The 13,747-nt window shown below is 32.4% G+C and overlaps 1 protein-coding gene and 1 non-coding gene across 2 annotated transcripts; one reads left to right on the forward strand and one right to left on the reverse strand.

The window, feature by feature from the left end:
* Positions 1-1,580: 1,580 nt before the first annotated feature.
* Positions 1,581-1,653, reverse strand: TRNAK-CUU. The gene has a single exon. It is a non-coding gene; the product is annotated as a tRNA-Lys (tRNA).
* Positions 1,654-4,864: 3,211 nt separating this feature from the next.
* LOC125219994 (probable protein phosphatase 2C 4) lies at positions 4,865-7,106 on the forward strand. The gene is made up of 4 exons (XM_048122094.1): positions 4,865-6,124; positions 6,198-6,311; positions 6,411-6,675; positions 6,769-7,106. The coding sequence occupies exons 1-4, from the start codon at positions 4,916-4,918 to the stop codon at positions 6,888-6,890; spliced, it is 1,710 nt and encodes a 569-aa protein (XP_047978051.1). The 5' UTR covers positions 4,865-4,915; the 3' UTR covers positions 6,891-7,106.
* Positions 7,107-13,747: the final 6,641 nt, after the last annotated feature.

The following is a 13,747-nucleotide window of genomic DNA, read 5'->3' on the forward strand; positions in this document are numbered from 1 at the left end:
AGGGAAGAAGATGAAAGATGAGAGAAAGGAAAAAGATGAAATTGAAGTGTAAAAATAATTAGGGAATTAATTAGGGATTAAAAAATCAGAATTAAAAGTTTAATTTGGTCAAAATCGGGATTAAACCTGTTGACCGTTAGTTTTTAACGGAAATGTTGACGGAGGACCAAAATGATCAAATTTCCATATGTTCAGGACCACAAAATCCAAAAGATAATGTTTAGGATCAAAAACGTAAAATGACCATATGTTCAGGACTAATTTTGACCTTTACTCTAAATAAAATGTGAGTGGAATAAGTTAGTGGAATGTGAGACTATTACCGTTTATAGTAAAGGTGAACTGAAACTCCTATTCACAGACGGACTAAAATAGAAAAACGGGACTCATTACCTTCAATTAATTGTGTATTCCACGCTATGGGCTTCTTTTATTAATGATGCAAGGTGATTTAATGGTTTGCTAGCTTCTTTTACTACTCCGTATTACCTTGTCTTTAATACATTCCATTAAACAGAAGATTCAAAGTTGGGTATCAATCTGACAAGTGGAGAAGTGTAAGCTACGTCGATCCTTTGGAGGATCAAAATGTATTTATTCAAATCACATTTAATTTACGTATTTTATGTGAATTATATTTAATATTACATAGATCTATTGTTTTGCATGAAAAGTAATGCATGTAATCATTTAAATAGATCGATTATGGATCCGTTTGTTATTTCACAATTTCTGTTGCGTTACCCCAAAAATAATTATAACATACATACAAAATATTTTACCGATATTTCAAAGTACTCTAAAAATATCAAATTTGCATAAATCATACACAAAATGTTTTATTAATGTTTAAATTAGTATATCTATCTCAATTTCTTAGTCCTTATTTGCCATTTTAGATCTAACTTACAACATTAATGGCACTTTTTATATGATTTATATAAATTAAAAAACTTTATACTAATTTCAAACATTGATAAAATATTTTGCAGTTCTCTAAATTTAACCCGGGTTCTCGTGAAAATAAAAAAGACAAATCAAACAAGTAAAATATCAGGACTAAATAACCCTCTCTCTTTACACTCTGTGGAATTATCAAACGGACCCTACAAATATATTTTTCATGTTATTTTCCGTTAAGTTGTGCTAAAGAAATTTACTGACAGACGCTAGTAAAATTTTAACAATTGCCTAAATTCGAACAAGTGTAAATTATGCCGATTAATATTACACTATTAACTCCAGTTGAAACTTGTGTGCATGCAGATATGCTTATGATTTGTTGTTTATCATAAATTCGTACAATGTGTCATTTTGCTAGTATCTTATTTTACGCTTTTATATAATTTGTGAAAAATGATGTTTATATGTATTGTTTCAAGTACGTGTTGCTCCTACTACTATTATTCAGAATGAACATAGTACTATCAAATTTGATGATTCTCATATCAATATTCAATACATTTTTTTATCATAATAAATTAATAAAAGGAAAAAAATAAATAAATCTCCATATGTAGTAACCTTTTACATTTTTTATTTTTATTATAATAAATTAAAAAAGGGATAAAAAAACAAAACGCCCACCGTGGGGCTCGAACCCACGACCACAAGGTTAAGAGCCTTGCGCTCTACCAACTGAGCTAAACGGGCAGATGATAGCTTGATTTGATTTTTCCAATTTATTTATTATAACTTAAAGGAAAAGTTTTTGTAGAATATCGGAATTGTGCAATTCTCTTTAGAACTCCAAAACTAAAAGCCCACCCTCACTTTCCCTACGCAAATGGCCATATTCTTTCCGAGGGGGCAGAAATTACATAAAAATGGAATTGCAAATTTATCTGCATCTTAAATTAGATATGGGATTTATAAATTCATACCGCACCACATACTCCAACTTAATTTTTTATTTATACGACCTTTTGAACTATGAACACATATTTAGATACATAATGCAATCATAAATGGCTATTCATGAAAAAAAACACCCCAAATTATTCAAATCATATGATTATTAATGTTTTAGTAGGCTATAAATTGCTCTAATTGTCGAGCAAGCTAACACAATTTCATGCCAAAATCAGCATGTAACTCAATTTATATGCGCGCACTCTCACGGAACGTGCTCAGTTTTAGATAAATCAACATGGGAACTATAGTGATGGCTCAACTTGGACAAATTAGGCTGTAACGATTTGTTTTTGAGGATTTGAAATAGACATTTTATAAAGTCAAACACCTGAAACAAACAGATTGTTATTGGGGTTTTGACTTTCATATCTTCGAAATTAACTTTCTAATAGATGTTAAAGTCAAGCATTAAAAGTCGCCTTCATTAATGCCATTTTTTATGTTTCAATTTAAAAAGAAATAAATTATTTTGTTCTTAAACAATAATAATTCATAATAATATAAGAAATATATATAGTTTATAAACCAGGGGAGTAATCAATTGCTAACTCATCATTTAATTGCTAACTACAACTAATTTAAGGCCATAGGATTTTAGAAAACGTGTGGTCTACAATTTGCCACGTGTAATTTTCGTTTTTATTAATAAAATCAAAAAAGATAAAAAAAACTCAAAATTAGGGTTTTGGATAAAAATGTCAATATAGTGTTTGAAAATATCAACAAAATGCTTTGAGAATGTCAAACACAATGCTTTAAGAATGTTAACCCATTGCTTATATTGACATTCTACATGTATTATATTGACATATTTTATATAGTATGTTGACATTTTTGCTTGTACGAAAAATTAAAAAATTTTGAATTTTTTTTCAAATTTTGACGTCGGAACATATGCATGTAGGATATCGTTGGAATCATTATGAAATTATCTTTAATTTGATATATGTTATATGAATTTAAAGTTTTGAGATTTCTTTTAAAAGTTAGTTATAAATAAACATGTAGTTAATTGACATTAATACCCCTATTGATATTTTTTGGAATTAATCATATGGCCTTATTGACGTTTTTCGTTGATCGTATTGACATTTAGGGATTAATGATCTAAGCCCTTAATTTGAATATCTAATGGCTATTATTTAGTTGTAGTTAGCAATTAAGTTATAAGTTAGCAATATAATTATTTTAGACTACTATAACTTTGTATTTCTAATATCTATTTTTGTACTAACATACATGTGTGCAACAATATATTAGTACTACGTGATTTAGATTTATATCCTGAAATACAAGACTAAATAATGAGCACCAGAACTTGAACTTTTTTTTTTCTCTTTTGAGATACTCCACCTTTTAAATAATATGTTCAACTCGTGTAAATAATTAATTAGTGGAAGAGCATAAATTGTGAATATCGCCGCCCTCTCATACAAAACATAACATATTCCCCTTTTGCATGAGATGATCAGTAAAGCGTGGGCCTCGAATTAAACGAACCATGATTTATTATTCTCGGAGGTTAAAGAAAATCGTATTCCATCTCTTTAATTTTCTATTTGGCTATAAGTTATCAGGGAATAAGACAGAATTTTAAAGTAACGAAATGAACTTCCTAAAATAGAGGGGGAACCGCAATATGCAATAAATGAAGTAAAAATAATTAAATAAATACTTAAATAGGGGAATATATAAGTTGAAGTTGTACTTTTACTTTATGCTAATATTCTAGCAGCATTAAATTGAAACGAATAGTTTGATCTTAAAAAGGAAAAGAAATAAATGGAATTGTGTATCATAGCATATTGGAAATATAAAATGATTGTACATGAGTTTTTTAGAGGATCAGTAGATATTTGTACAGTTGAACTTGCTTTCTCATTGGAATTGTCCTCACACTTTCATCTTGTTCAATAATGTCCTCAAAATTGGTCTTGTATTATAAATTAAGCCCTCAAATTCTCACAACGTGATGAGATTCAATTTGTTTGTCAAATTTTGAATATGTAAAATTCGAGGATCATCGAATAAGATTAAATGATATTTTGAATACTTGGGCAAAAACAACTAATTACATATTTTTTTTTATTAGACCAAAGATATTCACAGGTAGAACCAAGTGACTATTCTCCATGCTTGAATAATAAGGTATCATGGCATTTTGAACTAGGGATAGGCATAAATTAAAGAAGGATAAATTTTGCTTATCTTGCAATTTTAAAATTTAGTCATAAAAATGAATTTTAATATTTTTCTCAAATTTCTCACAGAATATAATCTGGATGGTATTAGAAAAATCATACAAGGACGTGACCATCAGTAAATTTTATTGTTTTTGCCAATACACCTAGCAAATAACTCAATCACATCCTCAATTTGTAACACGTGTGCGCCAAATGAACATTATATTTAAAGTTGCGAGACATAACAAATTTCGACAAAATTCATAATTTTTTCCGGCAATTTGACATTTGTAGTTTACCAAATGAAATTTAAGTAAATTAACTTCGGAATCAACGTTTCAGCTCGACAATAATAGCAATTTCAAATTGCAGGTGGAGTCTTTTGACTTTGCACTTATAGACTAGGCATTATTTATATAGTGTCCACTCTCACTAAATAAATTATACTAGGAGTAATACATAAGAATAATAATTTACAGACTTGGATTTGTACTATCCAAATACACGGCGTTTCAGATAGAAATACAACGTAATATTTGTATTCTTATTCTGTATTCTGGAGTGTATAGCATAATAAAATTAAAACCCCACACGCACAAGAATAATAGTAACGCACAATCCTTTATTCACTAAAATAAAATTCAAAGTCAACGCCCTTTTATGCCACAAAATTCCAAAGAATCGAATATTTAAAAACAAATCCAAAGTCAACTCTCCTCAATATGTCCTCTCCCTGCACACACCCACTTCACCTCCAAATCATGAAGTTTCAACTTCATTAACTTCCTCTGCTGTAATTCCACGCAGAAACGACAAAAATGGGCAACGGAATCGGAAATCTCAGCCTCTGCTTCTCCGGTGACATTTCCCGCCGGAGAAATGACATTGCTGACCAAGGCTTGGGCCACTCTTTCTGCTATATTCCATCCGATAATCTACAATCCCCTAATACGGCGGCCTTCCGCGCCATCTCCGGCGCCGCCATCTCCGCCAACACCTCCACGCCTCTCTCCACCGACTCCTTCGCCTACACCACGCTCGACAAAGCCTCCACTTTCGAAAGCTCCCACTTTTTCTCCTCCACCCCACTCCACCCAACGCCTCACACAGTCAAGTCCGGCCCGGTTATGAAGAGTCCGGGCCCGGGATCCGGGCCCATGGAGCGCGGCTTCTTGTCCGGGCCTTTGGAGAACCAGCTTGATCACTTGCCTAAATCCAAGAAAATGGCTCTGCTTAAGAATTTCAACAAGGCTGTATCCAAATCTCTGTGGAGTTTTAATAGGGAGATTGGTGTTTGTGAAAGAGATATTATCAATAGTGGGAACAGCAGCAGCACAATTACTAGTCACAATTTGAGTAGTGAGATTAGCTTGGTTGATGAGAATGATGAATGTAATCTGCAGTGGGCTCAAGGGAAAGCTGGTGAAGACAGAGTGCATATTGTGATATCTGAGGAAAATGGATGGGTTTTTGTAGGGATTTATGATGGATTCAATGGCCCTGATGCTACTGACTTCCTCTTGAACAATCTTTATGCCAATGTGTACAAGGAGCTCAAAGGGTTGCTGTGGTTTGATGGAGGTGAATCTTGCGAGAGAACGGTTAACAGCTCTTCGAGTTTGGAAGATAAGGAGAGGGTGGAGCTGGAGAGGAAGTTGAGGGAGAGGTTGAGCTATTTGGGATGTGATGGTGTTGTGGATCATTCGGTTGTTCTTGAGGCCATGTCTGAGGCATTGAGGAAGACGGAGGCCTCGTATTTGGAGATTGCAGATATGATGTTGGTGGCGAATCCGGAGTTGGCTTTGATGGGATCGTGTGTCCTGGCAATGGTGATGAAGGGAGACGATGTTTATCTGATGAACGTAGGGGATAGTAGGGCGGTTTTAGCACAACGAAATGATAATGGTGGGAAGATGGTGCTGGTGAAGAAGGATTGTGATGAATTACTCTATGGTTATGAATATGATAGTGTACACTATTTGAGTGCTTCTCAGCTTACAATGGATCATTCTACTTCTGTGAAAGAGGTGAAAAATCATATCCACAATCAAATTGTTTATATTCAAATGGATGAATCTTGATAACTTTGTGTACTCTCAGGAGGTGAGGAGGATTAGGTATGCACATCTAGATGATGCCTTTGCAGTTGTGAACAAGAGGGTGAAGGGCTCACTCAAAGTCACCCGCGCCTTTGGAGCTGGCTTTCTCAAACAGGTAGATGTCGTCGTCTGGATTTCAGAGTTGTATGTTTATTCCATTGGTGATCCTGACTAACAAATGGATGTGCATTTTTGTTGTTCTTGTGTTTTACAGCCCAAGTGGAACAATGCACTCCTAGAGATGTTTAGAATTGATTATATAGGAACATCACCCTACATCACATGTTCACCATTCCTTTGCCACCACAGGCTACAAAAAACAGACAAATTCTTGATCTTGTCCTCTGATGGCCTCTACCAATACTTCACCAACAAAGAGGCCGTCTCTGAGGTTGAGACGTTCATGTCAATGTATCCCGAGGGAGACCCTGCTCAGCATCTTGTCGAGGAGGTCTTGATCCGCGCTGCTAAGAAAGCTGGTACAATCTTAAACAACACTAGCAAGTAGCAACTACTATATCTACACAACTGATCATATGCCTAATTCTAATACTACCAATGTATGCGCGCAGGAATGGATTTCTACGACTTGCTTGAAATCCCACAAGGGGAACGAAGGAGGTACCACGATGATGTCTCGATTATCATAATTTCTCTCCAAGGAAAATACGGCGTTCATCAGTGTAAATGCTAGGTAGAACCAGAACGGAAGAGGATCATTTTTGTTTGCGTGGAACGAGGGTGTTCGTAGTTGTAGCATAAGATTAGGTTAGATTTTCCAACGTAGGATAGAAGACAAAGTGTGATGTGGTCATGTGGGGGAATGTAAATGCTTATAACCCCTTATTTTCTTGAAATGTTACACGTTTTTGTAAATTGTGGTGCTTACTTGAGGTGTGGATTACATTGATACAATATCTCAAATATACTGCTCCAAATTTGTTTGTACAGCAACCAGTTGCTGCCTTTGTTTAAAACACAATAAATATACTGTACTTTTAATCCCTTTTAATTATTATAAAGTTGATGGATTCAGTAATCAGAGATGGTCATTGCATTTGAATTTATTCGGAAAAAGAACCCCTTGAAGTAGTTGGCCAAAATTGTAGACATGAGAGAAGAGTCATGACAAGAGGGTTGGCAAATATACAGAAACATAGGCCATGACCACACGAAAAAAAGAAGTAGAAAAATGTTGAAATTAAAAATTTACATAGGTCATCTGGTACTGAAAAAGCAGACATAATGGTGTGGTTAAAAACTTACTAACTCCACTTATGATAATTGCAAAATTAAACAGAAACCTCGTTGACCAAAACAAAGAGGACAAAATGTATAGCTACAATCCTTATTTTAATTGTCATTTTTGTGATGCACATACAAACTGGATTAGGTAAAGGCTTGTAGTGAAAGAAAATAATTTTCAAAAACTATAAGACAAGCAAGTATATATAGTTTATCAACATATTTAATCTATTGAACGGAACTTTGAAAATTGAGTCTCGGACTATCACTGTCACTTTTGCATGGATCATGCTGGAACTACTTTTTGATGCGACACTCCTCTCAATTGCAACATCCAATCAGTTATGTGTTGCTTTTAGAATATTAATATTGACAAACACATTTTGTGTATTCATTTTTATTTTCCAAGCTCTTGCCATTTTTATTTACAATGTTGATTAATGCTTATTTTATTGAACTGTATAGGACAAAATATAACAAAACGAATTGTATTGAATTGAATTATTAATTATTTGGAGTACCCAACACCTTAGTATATATAGGAGGAGTTGGGGACTCAAGCCATAGATACATCCTGGAACAATAATAGAACTAAACATCATCATTGCTAGGCTTTGGTACTCTAATATCTAATGGTAATATCTCTCTTTCCAACAATTTAATACTCCGTATCTAAAATCTTGGAACAATTAGGACAATTGCAACGCCCTTATCTAACTTTTTTGCATAAATATGCAGTAGCAACTCTGCACCAACTAAATCCATTCATTTTTTCAATTTTTGCAATAAAATTTATTAAATGCAAGATCCTTCCTGGTTAATTTGATGCACTACAACAAGTTTTTTCTGTGTTTTTGCACCATTTCAATTTGGAGATCACTGATACATCTTATGATTGGGCCCGTCATTTTTCTTGGATGTGCTAATAATATCTATCCCCTATATCCTAATATTTCTATAAAGCCAGTTCAAGCAACAATGAGCAACCATGCATGTATATTTGTTTGAAACAGTCCAAAGCTACAAATATTGAAAATAAGATGATAAAAATGCAGATGGAATTTCTAGACATTAAATAAGCAAAACTCATGTTGGAACAGTACAATGTGGCTTTAAAGCATAAAGTAGTAGTCCACCACATGATATACGTACACATCAAATAATGGAAGAACACTTTGAAGTATCAACCGGTAAACTGTATACGGAGAATTGATTAATTGTAAATCTTGATGCGAGTTAGTTAGATGACAAACCGACTATATTAATACTGAACCCAATTAAATTGAAAGGTCCACATGTTGTGATATCAGTACTAGTTTGTAATTTTGAAAGTTGAAGATGATAAGAAAAGTTCTTACCAAAGAACTGAAGATGTACATCTTTTTAAAAACTAAAAAAATAAGTCCTGCAGCTCTGTAATTGTATGGTATAGATTCAACACAACATAATCCATGGAATTTTTCCCCAATCGGCACAAAGAAGCTAGTTAGCCCATTCCAGCATAAATAACAATGTTAACAACTAGTCAGACTACAATATGGCGGCTCATAATTCACTGACAACGAGAAATTAACGATAAATACAAAACCAAAATCAAACGAATTAAAATAAATTAACCTCATCTAATTGATGACTTACAAATTACAATCCAGAGGCCGTGTGGAATATCTCATCCTGCACTTCCACCATTATCAATTTACTCAATTCAGCTATACTGTTACGAGTTACGACCAATGTAATTGCAACCCCGATTCTACCCACAGTTCATCAAGTTTTCCGATTAACTCAAAATGTTGTGATGACACTTTTGGTGAATAGAAGAAGAGGAGAGTAGGATACGGAAATTTGATTTATTTTATTAAATACTCCCTCCGTTCCGCTTCAACTGATTGATTTCTTTTTAGTTGTTTTGCCAAGCTGATAACAAATACTACTCCCTCCATCTGCGAATAGGAGTCCTTATTTTCCATTTTAGTCCGTCCGCGAATAACAGTCTCGGTTCACCTTTAGCATAAATGGTAATAGGGTCTCACATTCCATTTACATTTCATTTAAAAATAATATATACAAATGAGATCCATATTCAACTAATTTTTTTCCACTCACTTTTTTTAATATTTCCTAAAATCCGTGCAGCCAAGAAATGAGACTCTAATGGCGGATGGAGGGAGTACTAGTTAAAGTGGAGAGAAAAGAGAGAATAATATAGAAGAGAGTCGTATCTACTTTAATCTCTTCTCTCCACTTTAACTATTTATTAGTACTATCATTTTTCTCAAACACGTGCCGAAAAACAATTAATCACTTGAGATAGGACGATGAGAATATTTTGTACTAAATGTAAATAATTTTGTTTAATTTATAATGCTAAGCGATCATCAAATATATAGTCTCATACTTGCAGAATGCCAAATCCATAATCAGTATTTGACGACCGGTTCTAGTATGATGTGTATCAAGGCCGTTGGTATGTTGCTAGTATTTCTGTGCGGATGGACAATTTAACAAGGTAGTTATAGACAAAAATGTTTGATGAAAGTTTGAATAAAACATAATTTTAAAAAATATCCGTTGTAAGCCTATGATATTTAGAATTTTTTTATATCCTGTTTTTGGATTAAAAAGGGCGGAAATGTTATTGTTGTCCTCTCATTCGACTCAACTGATGCTTATTCACGTGCAGTCGTGCGAGTCATTTGTGTGCACACCTAAATTAAGTACTGTATTTATTATTTCGACTCAAAATATTAGTATTAAAGTTAAATTGATGTACCTAGAAGCGTGGCTTGGACCGCTTAACGAAGGTGATCAATATATTCAGTAATTTGAATGATGGAAAGTTACATGATGATGGATAAATTCAAGTAATTTGAGGGATGGAAAGTTACAAGTTATTATTGGGCCCCTTAGGTCCATAACTCACTTAATAAGTTGAAACATGTAACAGTTAGAAATGGGCTGGATCTTCAAAACACCAGTATAAAAGCAAAATTTTGTGTTGGATTCTGACAATCCGATTCATATTTAGAAGAGATGCAAATTATTGTGGGAGCCATGTTCTTCTTCTGCCGCAACCAGCAAGTAAAAAACATATCTTACGATTCACCTTAATTAATACACACACCACACTTCCAAATAAAGCCAAACACATGTAAATCTTCGCCATGTCTAACCATAAAATAATCTTTAATTATTGACATGAAGTCGCCTAATTTTACACTACTCCGATACAATTTTTAAGAAGACATATGCAAAAGTTAAAACAAATAAGCACGTGAGAGATTAAAACCATGTAGTAAGTGCATTTCCCAATCAATGGAAAGAGAATGATTGTGAGGACGTGATGGGGGCATAATCAGAGAAATCATGATAGCTCACGAGACTATCTGAAATTTCGACTTAATTATCATTAAACTCTATTAAGATTTATGTATGAAGAAGTGGCGAGGGCGTGTGCTTGGTTTATGATGAAAACCATGAAAATTAAGTATTAAATTAATATCTATGTCAACGAATTGTTGGTAATATTTGTGGGATGATAATGATTGAATCACTTTTGCAACCACCAGTAATCGCAACATTTACAACTACCAATAACTATATTAGAAGTACCTATATTTTTTTAAGTACTTATTAAACTTCAGCGCTATGAAATAAATAAATTATTAATTTTATTTTATTTTAAATAGTCCATAATATGTAAAGAAGTCAAAGCAAAACCAACGAATAAATTTAAGAGTAAATGGATATATATATTGCTTTGATGGTCCTAGTATATAGTCCAGTCCAACTTTAGCACCTCAACGCTAACTTACCAAATATAATCTAATAAAAAAATATAAACAATAATAGTACTTCATTTAGTTGGCTTGACTTTCTCGTCTAGAAAATGGATCAGATTGAAAAAGATTACCAGAATGGACAAGTCATGAGTAACAACAATAATGTAAGTATAACATATTTTAGTTTACTGTATTATTATTGATATATAATAATATATACTATTATATTATTTTGAAGACATCTATGCATGTGCATGATACCAAATAGTAGGCAAATTCGTTCTTAGATAAGAGAGAAGGCGTACCAAATCCAAAAAAGCATCCTTTAATTCCATCTTCAGAAATTGGAATCCAAGGCTACCAAAACTTTGTGCATAATTCACTATCAATATGCAATTAGTTAGCTAGAAAGATGCTTTCAACTTTCACCTTTGACCTTTGTGCATTAGGTAAGCACTGTATATTGTCCACGAAAATAATTTATTTTTTCCAACCAATATTAGTCTCAGTTCTATTTATAGAAACTTTATCACCATCTTTTTCCTTTTAATTTCCCAATCTTATTTTATCAATTTTTTCTACTAGTTACATATTCAAACTCTCCTCTTCTACAAATAACACACTACATTTCATGGATGCAAGGAGTTCATTATTTCATCAGCATATATAAGCTTCCTTCGATTTATCTTCCTATCTAAAAAATAGATTACTTTTATTTTAATCTTATTTTAAATTATTTACAAATTTTGTTCTATCATTTAAGTATTATTGCATTAACACAAAGTTTTGGTTGCAATTTTTTTTAAAATGATAGCTTGATATTATATATATAGTAGATCTTACAAAAAATCATCGATAATCATGGTGTGTATATTCTTACTTTGAACTTTGAAGGTGACTTGGGTTAAGTCCCTGTGAAAAGGGACCCCATTAACGTGTTAAATTGTGTGTTTATAATTATAGAAAAAGGGTGCATTCTTTTTATTTTACCCAATCCTTTGTCTTGTCAAGATCGACTATATCTTTAGGGGTTATTTGGTTAGTTGGAAAATAAAGTCTATTAAATCAACACTCTTCAATACCAATTTCAACAGCTTCACAAATCAGACTTTCTTGAGGAAGCGTAGTTAATAGTAGTAACATCGAATTTTTATTAAAATTCATATCGGTCAAATGCGACATGCAAAATAAAAAATTAATTGAACTCAATGAGAACCTTTTTTTTCATTTATTTAAGTTTTATGGCTTGGAACAATTATTTTAAACTTGTATATAAAGGCACCATATGTTGTAATGGAATGAGAAGGACTAGAGGCAGAAAATTAATTGGCGTAGTCATTTAATTAAATTTAATGATCATTAATTTAATTTGACTGGAATTCAACTGGCAACTGTAAGGTTTCTCCGTTAGTATATATTGCAAAATGGTAAAATGTTCACGACCTTTTATACCATCATCATTGCAACTTTCAATCTGTTGCACTTTATTGTATACTTTTTTTTTTTCTTATTATTTTATTTTCAATTTACTGCCGATAAATTATGTGATTCACAATCTAAGCGCCAATTTTGAGTCACAGTTCCAATTTTTAATTATCTCGTCTTTTTAGTCCTTTTGGCATTTTTTACCCAAGAGCAATTTAGAGATCGGTACGAATTTAGTCTTTCAACTATGCAATAATATTAAATTAAATGCAACCCTCATTCTTTAAAATATTTTCACATAACTCTGACTGTTAATGTAATATTGTTGGAGGAATTTTTCCACTATTTTAATTTTTTTGACCTTGTTGGTATTTTTTGATCCGATCAACATTTTTGTACATATTATTCACTCTTGTTTCATCTTATTTCACTTTTCTATTTTATTCTTTCTACTTTTTTCTTTCTGTTCCTTGATATAATTTATTACCTACATACTTAACACGCTAAACATCTACTTATTTCTTAAATTTCGTGCTAAAATGAAATGTCTCACCTATGAAAGAACGGATGATCAAGTATCTATTTTTAGGTTTCTTCTAAAACAAATCTAAGCCACTACAAATTTCATAAATAAAAATAGATATATATTGGATAGAGAATATTCTTTAAAGTTTTAGTTCAGTGGAATAGTTGAAGTAAAATTTCTAAATTTGAATTTAGCATAAGTTGTTGAAAATGCTCTAATGTAAAAAGCATGAAAATGAGGTCGCTATTAAAATTTCCTTTTTAAAATACTACTCCGTACGTAGTAATTTGGATTGTATTGGTATTAAGATTATACAACTCTTGGCTATTGATGTTTAAAAACTCGTTCAAGATTCAAACTTTTGAATGCCTAAACAAAGAGAGTGAGAATTTTTTAAAGAAATCCGAGTTGATAATTTATAAAAAGCCAAGGAAATTTCATAAATGGAAAACTAATACTGATGGTGATACCTTCGAATCTGAAAAAAGAAAATAAAAAAGAGATAGTACAAAATAAGATATGGTAAGAAACGACAAATATGTTTAAATTAATAGCCGAAAATTGGCATTTGGG

This window comes from Salvia hispanica, chromosome 4 (genome assembly GCF_023119035.1).
Source record: "Salvia hispanica cultivar TCC Black 2014 chromosome 4, UniMelb_Shisp_WGS_1.0, whole genome shotgun sequence".
Classification (NCBI taxonomy): Eukaryota; Viridiplantae; Streptophyta; class Magnoliopsida; order Lamiales; family Lamiaceae; genus Salvia; species Salvia hispanica.

Excerpts from the sequence above, each read along its gene's own strand:
- LOC125219994 (XM_048122094.1), top strand. The coding sequence starts at position 4,916 with ATGGGCAACGGAATCGGAAATCTCAGCCTCTGCTTCTCCGGTGACATT. Across the intron at positions 6,312-6,410 it reads GAGCTGGCTTTCTCAAACAG|CCCAAGTGGAACAATGCACT; the intron begins GTAGATGTCGTC and ends TGTGTTTTACAG. Across the intron at positions 6,676-6,768 it reads CCGCGCTGCTAAGAAAGCTG|GAATGGATTTCTACGACTTG; the intron begins GTACAATCTTAA and ends GTATGCGCGCAG.